This window comes from Prionailurus bengalensis, chromosome B3 (genome assembly GCF_016509475.1).
Source record: "Prionailurus bengalensis isolate Pbe53 chromosome B3, Fcat_Pben_1.1_paternal_pri, whole genome shotgun sequence".
Lineage (NCBI taxonomy): Eukaryota > Metazoa > Chordata > Mammalia > Carnivora > Felidae > Prionailurus > Prionailurus bengalensis.
Genome location: NC_057355.1, coordinates 87162349 through 87180052, shown reverse-complemented (window position 1 = coordinate 87180052; position 17704 = coordinate 87162349). Strand labels below are relative to the sequence as shown.

The window sequence follows — 17704 nt, the reverse complement described above, 5'->3', positions numbered from 1 at the left end:
GATGAAATGTGTAAGTCATGTGTAAAATGTTTTATCATTGTAATGACTCATTAATCATGAGTATTTGAAAAGAGAAACTTCAAAAATAACCATAATCTTTAAAAATGCTACATATAAAAATGCTTTTCTATGCAACTATATCTAATATTCAAACTATAAGTTTTGAATATTCTAACATTTTTTGAAATAAATTCTGTCAGTAAATGACTGACAAGATTCTTCAGTTTGTTTGAAATAAGGATATATACAGAGGATCAGCTTTCTCATTGAAAAGGGAAAATGTTTTATTAGATACCATATTTTGAATATTTTAAATTATTTTAACATAACGGCTTATTTATAAAAGTAGAATTAAAGTTTCTCATATATTCATAATTAACTAATAACTTTGCTATAACTGCTTATCCCTTGCTTATAACCAATAACCTTGCTTATAACTTGCTTATAACCAGTTCCACTTCTAATAGTTGCTGTAGGAGATAAAGTAAGCCTTGAAGTTCAGACCACCATTCAATAAAACTACACTGTCAGGTTTTGGCATCAGGCACAAAGCAACTCAAGGTTATTTATTATTAACAATGAATTGTCACAGTATTCCCAATGACTGTAGCCTAAGGCAAAGCATGCTGCTACTGTAACACTGTAGAGAGATAGTAAAAATGTGATGCTATTTAAACATGCAGTTCACATTATTGTACTTCACTAAAAGAAATGCATACAATCTCAATTGTTGGTGAATTCATATGTATTGGTAGAAAAGAAATGGCATAATAATAAAAATTGCAAGAGTTAAAATCTTCAGTTTTTTTTTTTCCTTACAGAAAGGTTTAGAGAACTACAGCTACATGGAATTTAGCCCTAAGACCTCAGCTGTAAGTCCTCGCCAGTCCCTGGCAAATTCCTAGGATTCTGAGTCTACTTCTTCAATTGTACAATGTAATAATAATAACAACAACACTAAAACCATCATCATCATATTACCGAGTATTTAGAGAACCGATCTCAGAAGCTAGGTAACTCCTTCATATGAACAAAAGTGAAGACGGTTTGAAACATTGTTGGTGGACATTTTTAAGTATAAGAAATCAATTAATGATAATATTTGGCTGAAATACTTAGCATTTGTAATTTTGTAGACAACTCATTTTCAAGGGGATGTGGTATTTTGGCGGAGGTTACCTACACTGATAATAGTAAATATTAGAATTGTTTTATAAATTTAACTTTATACTATCAGATTCTTTCAAAGTTCTGGATATTGATTACAGGAATTGGGTGCTCTAATCTAATCATTTCAGTACACAAAGAGATGTTTGGAAGCTGTAAAATGTCTTTATGCTTACTGTGTGTTTTATAAAACCCCAAGCAAAATAACTCAGGAAAGATTTGTCTGTTCTTTAGGACTAACCTCAAAATTCAGGTTTACTTGTGGTTTACTTGAAGAGGATTCAGGAATGGACTATTTTGTGACAAGAACTGTTCCTCTTTACTTACCTGCATGATTTGCAAGGCACTATTCCTTCACACAGGGGCTCCCACATGTTTCCATGATAGCCCAGAGGGGAGACTCCATGCATGACCACATTATTTCAAATTTCTCTATTTATATAGTCACTGGCCTATGAAAGGCTATAATCTCTTTGGGACTGTAGAAGAAATCCAGTTAGCTTATTTCTAGCCCTTGTTGCTCCTTATTTTCTAATTCTAATAGTTTAAAAAAATAATTAAAAGCAGGTGACATGAGTACATTCTAAATTTGAACTTAATGGAATGGTTCTAATGGCCAGGGAGTTTAAAAAATTCCATGAGAAGGAAATCGAGTTTGTTAACATTATGATTCTTTTGTGGCCCTATGATAAAGCTCCTTATGTTTTCCTGCAAGAGTAAAAAAAAAATAAAAAATCACATGAATAATCTCCACTGGTGTATCCAAAGCATGGTGCAATAAACTATTCTGTTCTTGTCCTGAAAATAAGCAATGGTAGAGAATCTACCTCGGTCTTAAAGCTAAATTAAAATATTGTATGGGCTTGGAAAAATTTTCACTTTCCCACAAAATTCTCACGAATTCGATCTCTACTTGCCTATTTCATCCTGTTGCGGCCACAGTCATCTTCTATTGGCCTCTCATCTATTCAATCTAAAAAAAAAAGAAGGTATTTTTTTCTGTAGCCAAATACATAAATCTTGGTTTTATTCATAATTTCATATGACTAGAAGTGATTGTTATGCTTTACTATTTCAATTTTTTAAATAAAAGGAAAAGCAGGTAACCAAGCCAAACTGCCAGTTTTCTTTTTTCCACATCCTTATATTTTTACACTACAATTTTACTGTATATTGTATCTTGGATTCCCCTCCTTCACAACAAAAATTCAAATGATAATCTAAATAAAGATAATCAAAAAGAATACTTAACGTTTTTGATGGCCTCTTGCCTTTGAGAGTCATGCTGGCACATGCTAATTTTCAAGCCAGAGGTGTCCCAGCCTATTAGACAGACTTGGCAATTTCTACAGTTTAAATAGAGTTTAGATCATTATTCAGACACAACATTAAAAACATCGACAATATGAATCCATAAGTACACATGAACAACATCCTCTTTTTTATTGAAAACAGTTTGTATTATTTGTAGTGAAACAAAAATCATTCCTTGATTAATGTAATTTTAATGTACCAAACTATTGGAGCAAATTGTACATTTAATTCTTGGTATTTATATTTAATATTCTTTAATATTAACAAAGATCATGTGTATGCATTGGAGGAAGACTATACATTCTCATGTCTGAGCTGCTCTCATCAGTTAAGAAATAAACTCTATATTGAAAAATGCACGTATTTGAAGTTCTGACCTAACACAATGGATTAAGGTTTAGACAATATTTACTTTGCTGCATTTTGATTCAGAAAGGGACGTATGTGAAGATATGACCTATAATGGCCTCTCAGTAAAAAGATTTATATCAAATAGAGTGATATAAAATAGTTACAAAATAAGCTACAACTTTATAGCTACTCATTGGTAAAAGTCTGTAGTTAATACATTTGGATAAATAAGTCAGCAGCAAAGTGGTTAAACATTTGTGATCTGATTTTATCTCAGCTTGGAATGTGGTTGGAGTGTCCCACTTCTAACAACTGTTTGCTAAGTTAAGGCTTTAGTGTTTACACAGTGTTGAATGAAGCAGCCTGGTCACCAGATGTGATTGCTTCCCCAGACTGTCGTTTTTTTCAGTCAGATCACTGTCCTCATGGTCCCTGTTCCAACCTTCTTCCTCAGGACGTCCACCAGCCTTTCCAGCCTAGGTTGGGGGCAGGTGGGGGGAGGGGGAAAAAAAGGATACAAAAAGTACAATTATTGTCAGGAATGTTTTGGCTGAAAAAGAACAGTATTTGCCTGTGACCAAGCAGTCTTGGTAGTCGTGTTAAGAGACAAAGCATTACTGTCAGCAAGAGACACTGGTGCAGAGTGCCACGTATCTGAGGTTAAAAAAAACAGTAACAACACAAACTTTAACCCACATCTTCAGATTATGTCAGTTTTAGACGCTACATGAAAAAATGTAACATACTCATTTCACTACATTTACCTGCTTGCATGAAGGCTGTGAATGAATCATTTATTATGCAATGCGAAGATGGCACATTAAATGCAGAGCAGTTTCAAACTGATTTTTACCCAAGAAGTACATATTTTAATTCAGAAATACTATCAACCTCACACCTGTTACTTAGGTAAATAAGTAACACATTACTATGTTGTACAATTCATATGCATTAAATTTCTTCCTTTTTCAAAGAGTCAGCTGATGAAAATAATTAGGAATTAGGTAGCTAGCTGGAAAAAACTCATGCTTTAGGGGCATGAAAATAATTTAGGTAAACACAAATGGTTTGATGCTAATAAAACCAGACTTTTGGTACTACATTTAAAAAGAAGTTTCTATTCTGAGTAATGTAAATAGGCTAGCAACGACTCTATAGTTTCTAATCAAGGATATGTGATTTTTTTAAATTGATTAAAAACTCACCACTTAAAGTCAAAAGTTTAAAAATAGTTTTTAAAAATAAGTTTAAAAATAGTTAAAAATAAGTTTGAAAATAAAGTCAAAAGTTCAAAAGTCTATTCTGTAGTGTTCTTAGGCTACTCTACGGAGGGAGATCACATTCATGTGGATCAGTGAGATTTTGCTTGAGAAGAGATGATGGAATCAGACCATTAATTTTTCTCCTGTTATTATGTTTTTTTACGGAAAGCATAAAACCTCAACAAAAAATCATGTTTGATGTTACACACACAGAAATCTTCCAGTTTTCATATATACACAATCTTCTTCCTCAAAGACTGGTGAGCGACATAGTCTAGTCTGCTCCAGCTTGCCTCATTTATATGGATCCATGCATGAAGGTCCTTTGCAAATAAACATAGCACAGAGCTAGACCCTAAAGGAATGAGGGTATTCTTAGTGTCACACACTCTGGTTTACCTGCAACACTGAAAGTTAGCTCAAGTTTATTGGATGATTGTGCATATATGGAGTTCAGTTAACAGAAAACAAGAATATGATGATTTATATAGGATTACATAAATTCTTTAAGACAAAGTTTCACTAACCTAATTTTGGAGAAGGGGCAAGAAAAATGTCAGGATGAAATTTTAAATGTATTGTTAAAGTATGATAGCAACCTCAATTAACTTAAAAAATGACTCCCAGTGGAAACATTGACAGGCCATTAATAGCATTTTTTGGCATATATTGTAAAAAAGGCAGAAAATATTACTTTCATGTTGGTTAGTTATATCCTTCCCCTACAATCTGATTTACACTACCATTAAAAAAATTCCTCATAATGGAAAAGTTGTACTCTGTATAGTTATCATTATTACTATGAATTCAGAATCAATGGCATTCCAAATTACTGAGATGAATTTGTGTTGTGCCTCTTTTGACTTTTCCTTTGCTAACAGGCTCATCTTACTTTAGTTTCCTTTTTATAGATTAGGACATATTTCCATTTAGAACTCTTATGCCTTGCTAAGGTAAGAGGTTAGGAGGAAATACTTAAATATCACATCTTGCACTGCCCTTTACTATGTTTCAATAATTACTAGATGAACCACATTCTCAGTTTATCCAGGTTGAATGATTTATGAAAATTTGATCTCAGAAATGAGAAAAATGTCAGTGACTTCGTTCTGTAAAAGCGTACTGACTTCTGAAACACAATGAAGCACCTATTCCTTCTTGTAAGGAATGGAATTCACCTGCCAGACGTGGACCGTGCCAACAGGAAGGTAGCTGCATACGTCTGTCGAAGCACCTTGTGGATTCGCCTGCAGGCTATTCTTTACTGTCCAAATCAACAATATCCTTTAAAAAAGTATGTAGCTTATTAAATTAGGTTCCAACTGCTTCAGATGTTACTCAACAGTAGTTTCCCAAGGGCTTCATGAAATAGGAAAAGGGTTAGAGCTAGGATTAGGAGTTCTCCATTAGGAGAACTCCATTAGGAGTTCTTCAAATATGAAGAAACTGAAGCACAGACAAGTAAACCCTTATACAAGGACTGTAGTAAAACAGTAACAAATCTGGGCCTGGTTTCCTTGTTCTTAGTTCAAAGTTACTTCCACTAGGGCTCGGTTACTAGAGAGCGACAGATTTCAGATTTAATGGATTATTTAGCTTCATGAAAAATTTTCCTTAGGCTCTTAGTTAAGTTAAATTGGGAAAGTATTTGTGGGTATATTTCACCTGCGATTTTAGTAACACATTAACAAAGTAAATTGATGACATTGCACGTAATTAGGAAATAATAGTTACAAACTACTGTTTACTATAGTAAATTTGAAAAATATACTTACAGATATATTTTAGACAGAAATCTTATTTTTTCAATTAACATGATTTTTATATTTTCTATGTATTTAGATAACGTGTATATACTACAATGGAATACATAATTTTCCAACATAGTTATTTACCAATTTTCCTAATCAGTTTACTTTTATTTTTCACTTTTTAAAAAAATGTTTATTTATTTTTCAGAGAGAGAGAGAGAGAGACAGAGCACGAGCAGGGGAGGAGCAGAGAGAGAGGGAGACACAGAATCCAAAACAGGCTCCAGGCTCTGAGCTGTCAGCACAGAGCCTGACGTGGGGCTTGAAATCACAAACCGTGAGATCATGACCTGAGCCAAAACCATATGCTCAACCGACTGAGCCAACCAGACGCCCCTATTTTTCACTCTTAATGAATATTATGAGATACGTTAAACAGTAAATAATTCTTAATAAACGCTGATTATGTGCTATGAATTATGAGAAGCAAATTATGCACATATTTAATTTTCATGATAACTCCATAGAGTAGACATTATCATTGGTTGACAAAACCAAAACATATAGAGGGTAATTTGATCACAGCCTTATTGCTAGTGAGTTTGGAGCTAGGATGTGATGGTAAGTCTAATCACCACCCCCCTGATCTCTCTGGTGTACTATACTGCTCCCAAAAGTACTACCAATTTTTAAGGCATATTTCTGAGTTTTCGTGGGCTTGAATTACTCTCACTCCCTTCTGAGTTTCAGACTCACATACCCAACTGCCTTTAAGACATCTCCTTTTGCTTTTTCTACAGGCATATGACACTTAGCATATCTAAAGCAAAATTGACTTTGCCCCCCATGCATGTTTCAGTATTTATGTTGATCAATGTTGTCATTCATTAAGTTGAAAAAATTTAGAAAAACTTGGTACATTTTATTTATTTATTTTCTCATTTCAGCTTGGACCTGTGAAAACTTTGTGAAGAAACCACTAATGGTGACAGTGGGAAGCAGTGAGTGGGTTTTAACACATCTAGTAACATCATCTGCATTATGGAAAGATTATAGTGGCAAAGATGTAGGAATGGGATGGAGACAGGTTAGCCTATAGGTAGGAAGTCCAGATAGCTCCTGATTAAAATAATCTTTGTGAGCACAATAACATGAATGTGTTTAAGGCCATATAACTGTGCACTTTAAAATGGTTAAGATGGTAAACTTTGTTATGAAGATTTACTATAATAAAAAAAACAATATCCTAACGAGACTTAAAGGCTTGAACTAAAACTACAGCAGTGTAGATGGAAAGAAGGGGACAAGTTTGAAAGATATCTAAGTATAGGATCCCAAGGACTTAGTGACTTCTGAGGGCAGGATGGGGAGAGATGGGGTGGGCAAGAAGGATGACTACTGGGTGTCTGATTTTGGTGACTAGATGGATAGTGATATACTAACCAAGACAGTGCAGAGGAAGAACAGAAGAATTTATTGGGGAGCATGTGTGTGTGAAGATGAGTTCAGCTTGGTACACATGAATTTGAGGTGTTGGTGGGACATATAAGTAGGATGTTAAGTAGATACTTGGATATAAGAGTTTGTCTTAAAGAGAGAATTCTAGGTTTATGATATAGATTTCAGTTCAATCAATAAGCATTTGTTTGGTAATTCCTATGTACCAGGTGGTGTTCTAGGCATTGATTATTCAAAAAGCAGGACATGGTCCCAGCTTATAAGGAACAGTAGGGTGGGGAAATAGATCTTTATATGGATAACTTCAACAACAAGTTACTGATAAATGCTGTAATAAAAGGATACACAGATATTAAGCAGAACCTAGTTTGGGTAGAGGAGGAGAGGAAAGGCATATAAAGTCTTCCTGGGATTTTGCCTGAGTTAAGTATTGAAGGATAAGAAGGAAATAGTCATCTTAAGAAGGGAGGGGATGGAGAGGGGCAGGATGGGCATTTCAGACAAAGGAAATAATATCTGTGAAGGCACAGAGGCATGAAAAGCATGATATGTGTCAAGTGCTATTGATAGCATTTGTTTTCTCAGGATCACAAAGTTAGAGGTGGAGAATGGTAGAAACTGAGGCTGAAGAGTTGGGTCATGACTAGGTTGCTCTAGGTTGTAACTAAAGCCACAGGAGTAGATGGAAATGCTTAGAAAGAGAAATTAAGAAGAAGAAGAGATGTGGGAATAGGATAGAAATCCAAAGAAAACAAATATTTAAAGTAAAGAGACTGGCAAAAGAATTTGAGGATATAGGGATGTAAAAGATGGATCAAGACTAGGTGCTGTCACAGAATTCAGAGAAGAGCAGTTCAAGAAGGCAGCTATCAACAGTTTAAGTACTTAAACAATATCAAAGTGAGAAGTGCCCATGTGATTTGGCAATTGGGAAATGACCATCTTCTCAGTGCAGTTTTAATGGCATGATGGAAGTAGGAGGAAGCCTGAGAGGAATGTGAAAATCGAAGGCTAAGTACAGGCTGTTTTATAAGAGCTTGGCTAGAAAGTAAAGAGGATTACAGTTATAGGGGAATGTATGGCTGAAGACGTTTTTTAAGAAACTGATGGCATGTGACTATATTTGTGAACTATGGCAGAGAAGACTAGAGGAAGACACAAAGGTATAAGGCAGGAAGATGATACCTTTTTAAGTAGGGTCTAGATGACGGGATCATAAGCATGGTTTACAGCATTATCTTAAAAAATATATACAATTTTTCCTTGGAGATTAAGGGGAAAGAGGTAGGAAGAATACAGCTGTGGATAATTTAGGTATGGAGGATGTTAATTGACAGAACTTATGTCCGCTAGATTCAATTTACCCCATGGAGTAGGAGACAAAGTTCTCTGGTGAAAACATAGGGTACAGAAAAAGGCTAGAGGAAAATGCTGAATGTTTAATGTGACAAGGAAGGGAGGTGCCTTGGAATATGCAAAAGAAATATTAGGTGAGATTGATGATCCAGCTATAGCTAGAGACTGCAAATTTGTAGAGATACTGATCATCATAGTAGTATGACTTCTAGTTTTCACATCAGGTCTATCCTTTGGGGATAGATATGGGGAGGGGAAATAATAAAAGTAATTGAGAGTTTATGACTTACAGTGTAAGACAAAGGTACAAGAAGACTGTGTCCTTGAGAAAAAGTGATTAAACCTAGAATTCAGATTGGGTAGGGAAGAAAGCAAGTCTAAAAGGGCTGTCAGTTCAGAAAAAGAATGAAAGGAGCAAGAGACTGGATGTCTTAATTTGTGGTGAAGCTAAAAAGCAAGAGTAGTTGGGAGTAAGGCTGTGGTTATTGTTGGAGAGGCAAGTGTGATCTTAGGATTTCATATTTAGAAAAGTTCTGCCAACATCTATTGTAGTTGAAGTGGATAAGAGGTAAAAGTCATTAGCATTCAAGGGACAAAGGAACAGACACATTACTGACATTGACACCAAAATTTCTTAGTGTGAATGCAGAAGTTGGGGTAGATAGAAAGGAAGACATTGAATCAGATGCCTGAAATACATTTAAAGGAAATGGCACTGATCAGGAGATCAGTAGATATCACTGAAAAGATGAGACAGAGAGTGAGAAAGCTGGATGGTGTAAATCTCAAAGGAGCGAGTGTTTTTACATTGATGTAGAAGGTATGACAAAAGCAAAGGGGAACGAGAAGAACTCTCCTTCCTGGTATATGGGTACAGGAAAAAGGCTGCTGTCCTAGTATATGGGTATGGGGAAGAGACTGGGCTGCTAGGAAACAAGTGTCCTTGGTAAGTTTGTTTCAGGTAGAATGTGTGTGTGAAACATTCAGCGTAGAAGTTGTGGATAGATGCAAGGTAGTAACAATGGAAAGAAGGTGCCACAAAGCAGACTGAAAAGAGCTGAGATCAGAGGAATAAAGAGAAGGAGAGAAAGATAGGGAAGGAGGAAGCACAGAGCTGTATGAAAGTGAATAGCCAATGGATTAGCCAATGGATAGAGTGCACCCATTCTCCCATGCATAAATTGTAATCAATGTGGTAAGAAGTTCTTGCTCCATTTTAGCCACAAAATGTAACTGAAAAGATACACAGATGCCTATAAAAATGGGCATATACACATATACTTGTGAATAAATAGAGACACGGCCATATAAATATGAACACACATATATGCTCACAAAAAGAACACATAAGAAATAAGTAAATACCACATGAGGAAAGAATGAAGCTGAGAAAAGAAGAAAGACTATTTACATTTGAAACAAAATGAAGAAAGAGTTTGTAAGTGAAAAAGTGAGTGTAGGAGTAGATGGGAGAGTGGGTTGAAAAGTCATGGTGAAGAAGGTGGAAACAAGAATTGGTAGAAAGTGAAAAGAATGGGGAACTAAATAATAATTACATGGCCAAAAATTATTCCTTGTATTATTCTTATTTATTTTTTTTGAGAGAGTGCAAGCAGGGGAGGGGCAGAGAGAGAGGGAGAAAGAAAACCCTAAGGAGGTTCCACGCCCAGCACAGAGCCCCACACAGGGCTCCAACCCACAACAGTGAGACCATGATTTGAGCTGAAATCAAGAGTCAGATCCTCAGCTAAGTGAACTACCCAGGCGCCCCTATTCCTTATTTCAACATACCTCCTTGGATCTCCCACTCATCCCCGTAGACATACCTTTTAAATCATTACCTTACTTGATTTCTCATATGAGGTGTTATCAAAATGTTAAGAAAGCAGTCTTTACTGGTTTTTATTGTTTACACTTCCAGTCTTCAAATGGCTGGTACATTCAAGTTAGTAGACTGCTCACCATTATCGGTACTCTTTGCGGATATTCTCTGGTATGTCTAGTGTCTTTAAAAATAATTGGCCCCTATATAATAATCCAGTTTAATCATTATAAAGAAACATGGGCCTGATACCTTCGTTGATTTAGACTTTTACTTCTCTTTCAATGCTGCCATGTTTCACTACTGACTTAACCTTAAAACGCTAGCCTGCTTTGACTATCAGGCCAAGCCAAGTCTGTTCTATTTCATATACGATTAATATTTCTTTTCCATTTATTGCTGCACAATAAACCACCCAAAACGTAGTGGCTTAAAAAGGCAGCTATTTTATTTACTCACGTCCATTCGGGCTTGGGGCAGTCAGGTGGTGCTGCTAGCCTTGCCCGTGTTCACTCATTCAGCTGCAGTCAGTTGGGGTGGGGTGGTCATGTGCCTGACAGGTGTGCTGACTTCTGCTGGGACTCTTTCTTTCTGTGGTATCTCATTCTCAACCAGATGAGCCCAGACTTATTTACCTGGTGAACACATCAGCAAGAGGGTAATACTGAACTCAGGAAGGTCTCTTGAGGCCTTGCTTAAAAGTTGTACAACATCACTTGGTTAAAGGGAGTCACAGGACAGCCCAGATTCAAAGGGCAGGGAAATAAATTCCACATTTTGACAGGCGCAGTTGCAAAAAAAAAAATCATGGCCATTTTTATTCCATAATATTGATATTAAAAGCAAGATTTTACCTTTATCTATGCTAGATTTCAGTTTGGTAAATTTGGCCCATTTTTCCAGCAAATTAGTATCTTTTGGCATCTAGAGTTTATCACTTCTTGTAGTTATGATAAACTAACCTTTTATGTTTTTAACTTAGGTAATTGAAATATGTTGAACAAAAAAAGTACTGAGACAAACTCTCACAGACAACCCTACAGGGTCATAATATGTATTCCTATTCAATTAGCTATGAATTACCAGAACTGTGCAATCCCTTCTTGATCTTGTCCACAAAGGTATAGTCTGCCAAATGACTGTTAAAATCAAGATATATTAGAGTTCTTCCTCCTTACCTACCAGTTATAGAGGTTAATTTCTGAGTTGCAGCTAGACTTGCAAGACCAAGTATGGGTAACTGGGAACAGCCTGGCTGCCAGAGATAATCAGTCCTTAGTGGCTACATCAGTGAGTAGGTCTGCAACTAACATAACTGGACTGGCTGTAGGGTGCCATCCAAAAGCACTCAACTATTTCAATTAGAGTACCTAAAGAGCTTAATTTGGGCTTTTACAAATATCCAGATAGGTCTAATCTGGTCATCTGTGGCATGGAAACAAGAGTTTCTGGGCTGTGATGGTATTTGGCAAATATGATGAATTTGTAGACCATTGCTTGCTTAAGTTGATATCATGCCTGGTACGGTTCACAGCACATAGCATTTACTCTATTTTTAAATTTAATTTTAAGGGTTGGTCTACCTGTGTTTCAACATTCAAGATATATTTACTGAAACGCTTCACTGGAAAGTCCACGAGTCATTCTTTATTAAAAGCAAATAATAAATTCCAAAATATTACCAACTTAACAATACTATGATGGTATTATGCATTTTGCCTTACCGAAAAAGATATCATTTTTTAAATGGATATGGACTTACAAATGTCTCTTGTTTTTTAAATAAAATTTAAAGCCTAATACATTTTTATATTCTTGTTAGCAAACTCAGTGTTAATAATAAATTGTGGCTAATCTGGAAATGGGCATAATTTACTTATCTGGAACAGGACATTGTAATATTAATAGCAAAAATAAGATTTCCAATGTAATTATACTAGAGATAATGAGGAAAAAATTGATACTGGCAAGAATACAGAAAGTCAATCACCAGGCCAATTTACTGAAGGAAAGAAGATATAGGACAATTGTTTACTATATAAATCCATACAAAATATTTTGAAAAGAACTTCACAAATATTTCATTTTAAGTAGATAATAAACAGGAATTCTAGATGAGCACCACTTTTAAGATTTTTATAATAAGAGTTGCGGCAAGATGGCGGCTTAGGAGGACGCTGGGCTCACCGCACGTCCTGCTGATCACTTAGATTCCATCTACACCTGCCTAAATAACCCAGAAAACTGCCAGAGGATTAGCAGAACAGAGTCGCCGGAGCCAAACGCAGACGAGAGGCCCACGGAAGAGGGTAGGAAGGGCGGCGAGGCGGTGCGCGCTCCACGGACTGGCGGGAGGGAGCCGGGGCGGAGGGGCGGCTCGCCGGCCAAGCAGAGCCCCCGAGTCGGGCTTGCAAAAGCGGAGGGGCCGGGCGGACTGTGTTCCGACAGCAAGCGCGACTTAGCGTCTGGGAGGTCAGAAATTAACAGCTCTGCTCGGAAAGCGGGAAGGCTGGAGGACAAAGGGAGGGAGAGCTGCTGAGCCCCCTGACAACAGAGCTCAGTTTGGTGGGGAACAAAGGCGCTCGCCAGAGCCATTTCCCCCGCCCATCCCCCAGCCGAAATCCCAAAGGGAACCGGTTCCTGCCAGGGAACTTGCTCGCTCCGCGCAAACACCCAACTCTGCGCTTCTGCGGAGCCAAACCTCCGGCAGTGGATCTGACTCCCTCCCGCTGCCACAGGGCCCCTCCTGAAGTGGATCACCTAAGGAGAAGCGATCTAAGCCTGCCCCTCCTGCCCCCGAGCACCTTGCCTACCCACCCCAGCTAATACGCCAGATCCCCAGCATCACAAGCCTGGCAGGGTGCAAGTAGCCCAGACGAGCCACACCACCCCACAGTGAATCCCGCCCCTAGGAGAGGGGAAGAGAAGGCACACACCAGTCTGACTGTGGCCCCAGCGGTGGGCTGGGGGCAGACATCAGGTCTGACTGCGGCCCGCCCACCAACTCCAGGTATACACCACAGCACAGGGGAAGTGCCCTGCAGGTCCTCACCACGCCAGGGACTATCCAAAATGACCAAGCGGAAGAACTCCCCTCAGAAGAATCTCCAGGAAATAACAACAGCTAATGAGCTGATCAAAAAGGATTTAAATAATATAACAGAAAGTGAATTTAGAATAATAGTCATAAAATTAATCGCTGGGCTTGAAAACAGTATACAGGACAGCAGAGAATCTCTTGCTACAGAGATCAAGGGACTAAGGAACAGTCACGAGGAGCTGAAAAACGCTTTAAACGAAATGCATAACAAAATGGAAACCACCACAGCTCGGCTTGAAGAGGCAGAGGAGAGAATAGGTGAACTAGAAGATAAAGTTATGGAAAAAGAGGAAGCTGAGAAAAAGAGAGATAAAAAAATCCAGGAGTATGAGGGGAAAATTAGAGAATTAAGTGATACACTAAAAAGAAATAATATACGCATAATTGGTATCCCAGAGGAGGAAGAGAGAGGGAAAGGTGCTGAAGGGGTACTTGAAGAAATAATAGCTGAGAACTTCCCTGAACTGGGGAAGGAAAAAGGCATTGAAATCCAAGAGGCACAGAGAACTCCCTTCAGACGTCACTTGAATCGATCTTCTGCACGACATATCATAGTGAAACTGGCAAAATACAAGGATAAAGAGAAAATTCTGAAAGCAGCAAGGGGTAAACGTGCCCTCACATATAAAGGGAGACCTATAAGACTCGTGACTGATCTCTCTTTTGAAACTTGGCAGGCCAGAAAGAATTGGCAAGAGATTTTCAGGGTGCTAGACAGAAAAAATATGCAGCCAAGAATCCTTTATCCAGCAAGTCTGTCATTTAGAATAGAAGGAGAGATAAAGGTCTTCCCAAACAAACAAAAACTGAAGGAATTTGTCACCACTAAACCAGCCCTACAAGAGATCCTAAGGGGGACCCTGTGAGACAAAGTCCCAGAGACATCACTATAAGCATAAAACATACAGACATCACAATGACTCTAAACCCGTGTCTTTCTATAATAACACTGAATGTAAATGGATTAAACGCGCCAACCAAAAGACATAGGGTATCAGAATGGATAAAAAAACAAGACCCATCTATTTGCTGTCTACAAGAGACTCATTTTAGACCTGAGGACACCTTTAGATTGAGAGTGAGGGGATGGAGAACTATTTATCATGCGACTGGAAGCCAAAAGAAAGCTGGAGTAGCCATACTTATATCAGACAAACTAGACTTTAAATTAAAGGCTGTAACATGAGATGAAGAAGGTCATTATATAATAGTTACAGGGTCTATCCATCAGGAAGAGCTAACAATTATCAATGTCTATGCACCGAATACCGGAGCCCCCAAATATATAAAACAATTACTCATAAACATAAGCAACCTTATTGATAAGAATGTGGTAATTGCAGGGGACTTTAATACACCACTTACAGAAATGGATAGATCATCTAGACACACGGTCAATAAAGAAACAAGGACCCTGAATGAGACATTGGATGAGATGGACTTGACAGATATATTTAGAACTCTGCATCCCAAAGCAACAGAATATACTTTCTTCTCGAGTGCACATGGAACATTCTCCAAGATAGATCATATACTGGGTCACAAAACAGCCCTTCATAAGTTTACAAGAATTGAAATTATACCATGCTTACTTTCAGACCACAATGCCATGAAGCTTGAAATCAACCACAGGAAAAAGTCTGGAAAACCTCCAAAAGCATGGAGGTTAAAGAACACCCTACTAACGAATGAGTGGGTCAACCAGGCAATTAGAGAAGAAATTAAAAAATATATGGAAACAAACGAAAATGAAAATACAACAATCCAAACGCTTTGGGACGCAGCAAAGGCAGTCCTGAGAGGAAAATACATTGCAATCCAGGCCTATCTCAAGAAACAAGAAAAATCCCAAATACAAAATCTAACAGCACACCTAAAGGAACTAGAAGCAGAACAGCAAAGGCAGCCTAAGCCCAGCAGAAGAAGAGAAATCATAAAGATCAGAGCAGAAATAAACAATATAGAAACTAAAAAAACTGTAGAGCAGATCAACGAAACCAAGAGTTGGTTTTTTGAAAAAATAAACAAAATTGACAAACCTCTAGCCAGGCTTCTCAAAAAGAAAAGGGAGATGACCCAAATAGATAAAATCATGAATGAAAATGGAATTATTACAACCAATCCCTCAGAGATACAAACAATTATCAGGGAATACTATGAAAACTTATATGCCAACAAATTGGACAACCTGGAAGAAATGGACGAATTCCTGAACACCCACACGCTTCCAAAACTCAATAAGGAGGAAATAGAAAGCTTGAACAGACCCATAACCAGCGAAGAAATTCAATCGGTTATCAAAAATCTCCCAACAAATAAGAGTCCAGGACCAGATGGCTTCCCAGGGGAGTTCTACCAGACGTTTAAAGCAGAGATAATACCTATCCTTCTCAAGCTATTCCAAGAAATAGAAAGGGAAGGAAAACTTCCAGACTCATTCTATGAAGCCAGTATTACTTTGATTCCTAAACCAGACAGAGACCCAGTAAAAAAAGAGAACTACAGGCCAATATCCCTGATGAATATGGATGCAAAAATTCTCAATAAGATACTAGCAAATCGAATTCAACGGCATATAAAAAGAATTATTCACCATGATCAAGTGGGATTCATTCCTGGGATGCAGGGCTGGTTCAACATTCGCAAATCAATCAACGTGATACATCACATTAACAAAAAAAGAGAGAAGAACCATATGATCCTGTCAATCGATGCAGAAAAGGCCTTCGACAAAATCCAGCACCCTTTCTTAATAAAAACCCTTGAGAAAGTCGGGATAGAAGGAACATACTTAAAGATCATAAAAGCCATCTATGAAAAGCCCACAGCTAACATCATCCTCAACGGGGAAAAACTGAAAGCTTTTTCCCTGAGATCAGGAACACGACAAGGATGCCCACTCTCACCGCTGCTGTTTAACATAGTGCTGGAAGTTCTAGCATCAGCAATCAGACAACAAAAGGAAATCAAAGGTATCAAAATTGGCAAAGATGAAGTCAAGCTTTCGCTTTTTGCAGATGACATGATCTTATACATGGAAAATCCGATAGACTCCACCAAAAGCCTGCTAGAACTGATACAGGAATTCAGCAAAGTTGCAGGATACAAAATCAATGTACAGAAATCAGTTGCATTCTTATACACTAACAATGAAGCAACAGAAAGACAAATAAAGAAACTGATCCCATTCACAATTGCACCAAGAAGCATAAAATACCTAGGAATAAATCTAACCAAAGATGTAAAGGATCTGTATGCTGAAAACTATAGAAAGCTTCTGAAGGAAATTGAAGAAGATTTAAAGAAATGGAAAGACATTCCCTGCTCATGGATTGGAAAAATAAATATTGTCAAAATGTCAATACTACCCAAAGCTATCTACACATTCAATGCAATCCCAATCAAAATTGCACCAGCATTCTTCTCGAAACTAGAACAAGCAATCCTAAAATTCATATGGAACCACAAAAGGCCCCGAATAGCCAAAGGAATTTTGAAGAAGAAGACCAAAGCAGGAGGCATCACAATCCCAGACTTTAGCCTCTACTACAAAGCTGTCATCATCAAGACAGCATGGTATTGGCACCAAAACAGACACATAGACCAATGGAATAGAATAGAAACCCCAGAACTAGACCCACAAACGTATGGCCAACTCATCTTTGACAAAGCAGGAAAGAACATCCAATGGAAAAAAGACAGCCTCTTTAACAAATGGTGCTGGGAGAACTGGACAGCAACATGCAGAAGGTTGAAACTAGACCACTTTCTCACACCATTCACAAAAATAAACTCAAAATGGATAAAGGACCTCAATGTGAGACAGGAAACCATCAAAACCTTAGAGGAGAAAGCAGGAAAAGACCTCTCTGACCTCAGCCGTAGCAATCTCTTACTCGACACATCCCCAAAGGCAAGGGAATTAAAAGCAAAAGTGAATTACTGGGACCTTATGAAGATAAAAAGCTTCTGCACAGCAAAGGAAACAACCAACAAAACTAAAAGGCAACCAACGGAATGGGAAAAGATATTTGCAAATGACATATCGGACAAAGGGCTAGTATCCAAAATCTATAAAGAGCTCACCAAACTCCACACCCGAAAAACAAATAACCCAGTGAAG

The 17704-nt window shown here is 37.7% G+C and overlaps 1 protein-coding gene across 2 annotated transcripts in view; it reads right to left on the bottom strand.

Annotated features, from left to right (window-relative positions):
- Window positions 1-2593: 2593 nt before the first annotated feature.
- MIPOL1 (mirror-image polydactyly 1) overlaps window positions 2594-17704 on the bottom strand; it is a 317520-nt gene continuing 302409 nt past the window's right edge. For both annotated transcript variants that reach the window (XM_043556024.1, XM_043556023.1), the window contains exon 13: window positions 2594-3308. In XM_043556024.1, the coding sequence (XP_043411959.1) occupies window positions 3242-3308 (67 nt within the window). In that variant the 3' untranslated portion in view covers window positions 2594-3241. The remainder of the gene's footprint in view (window positions 3309-17704) is intronic.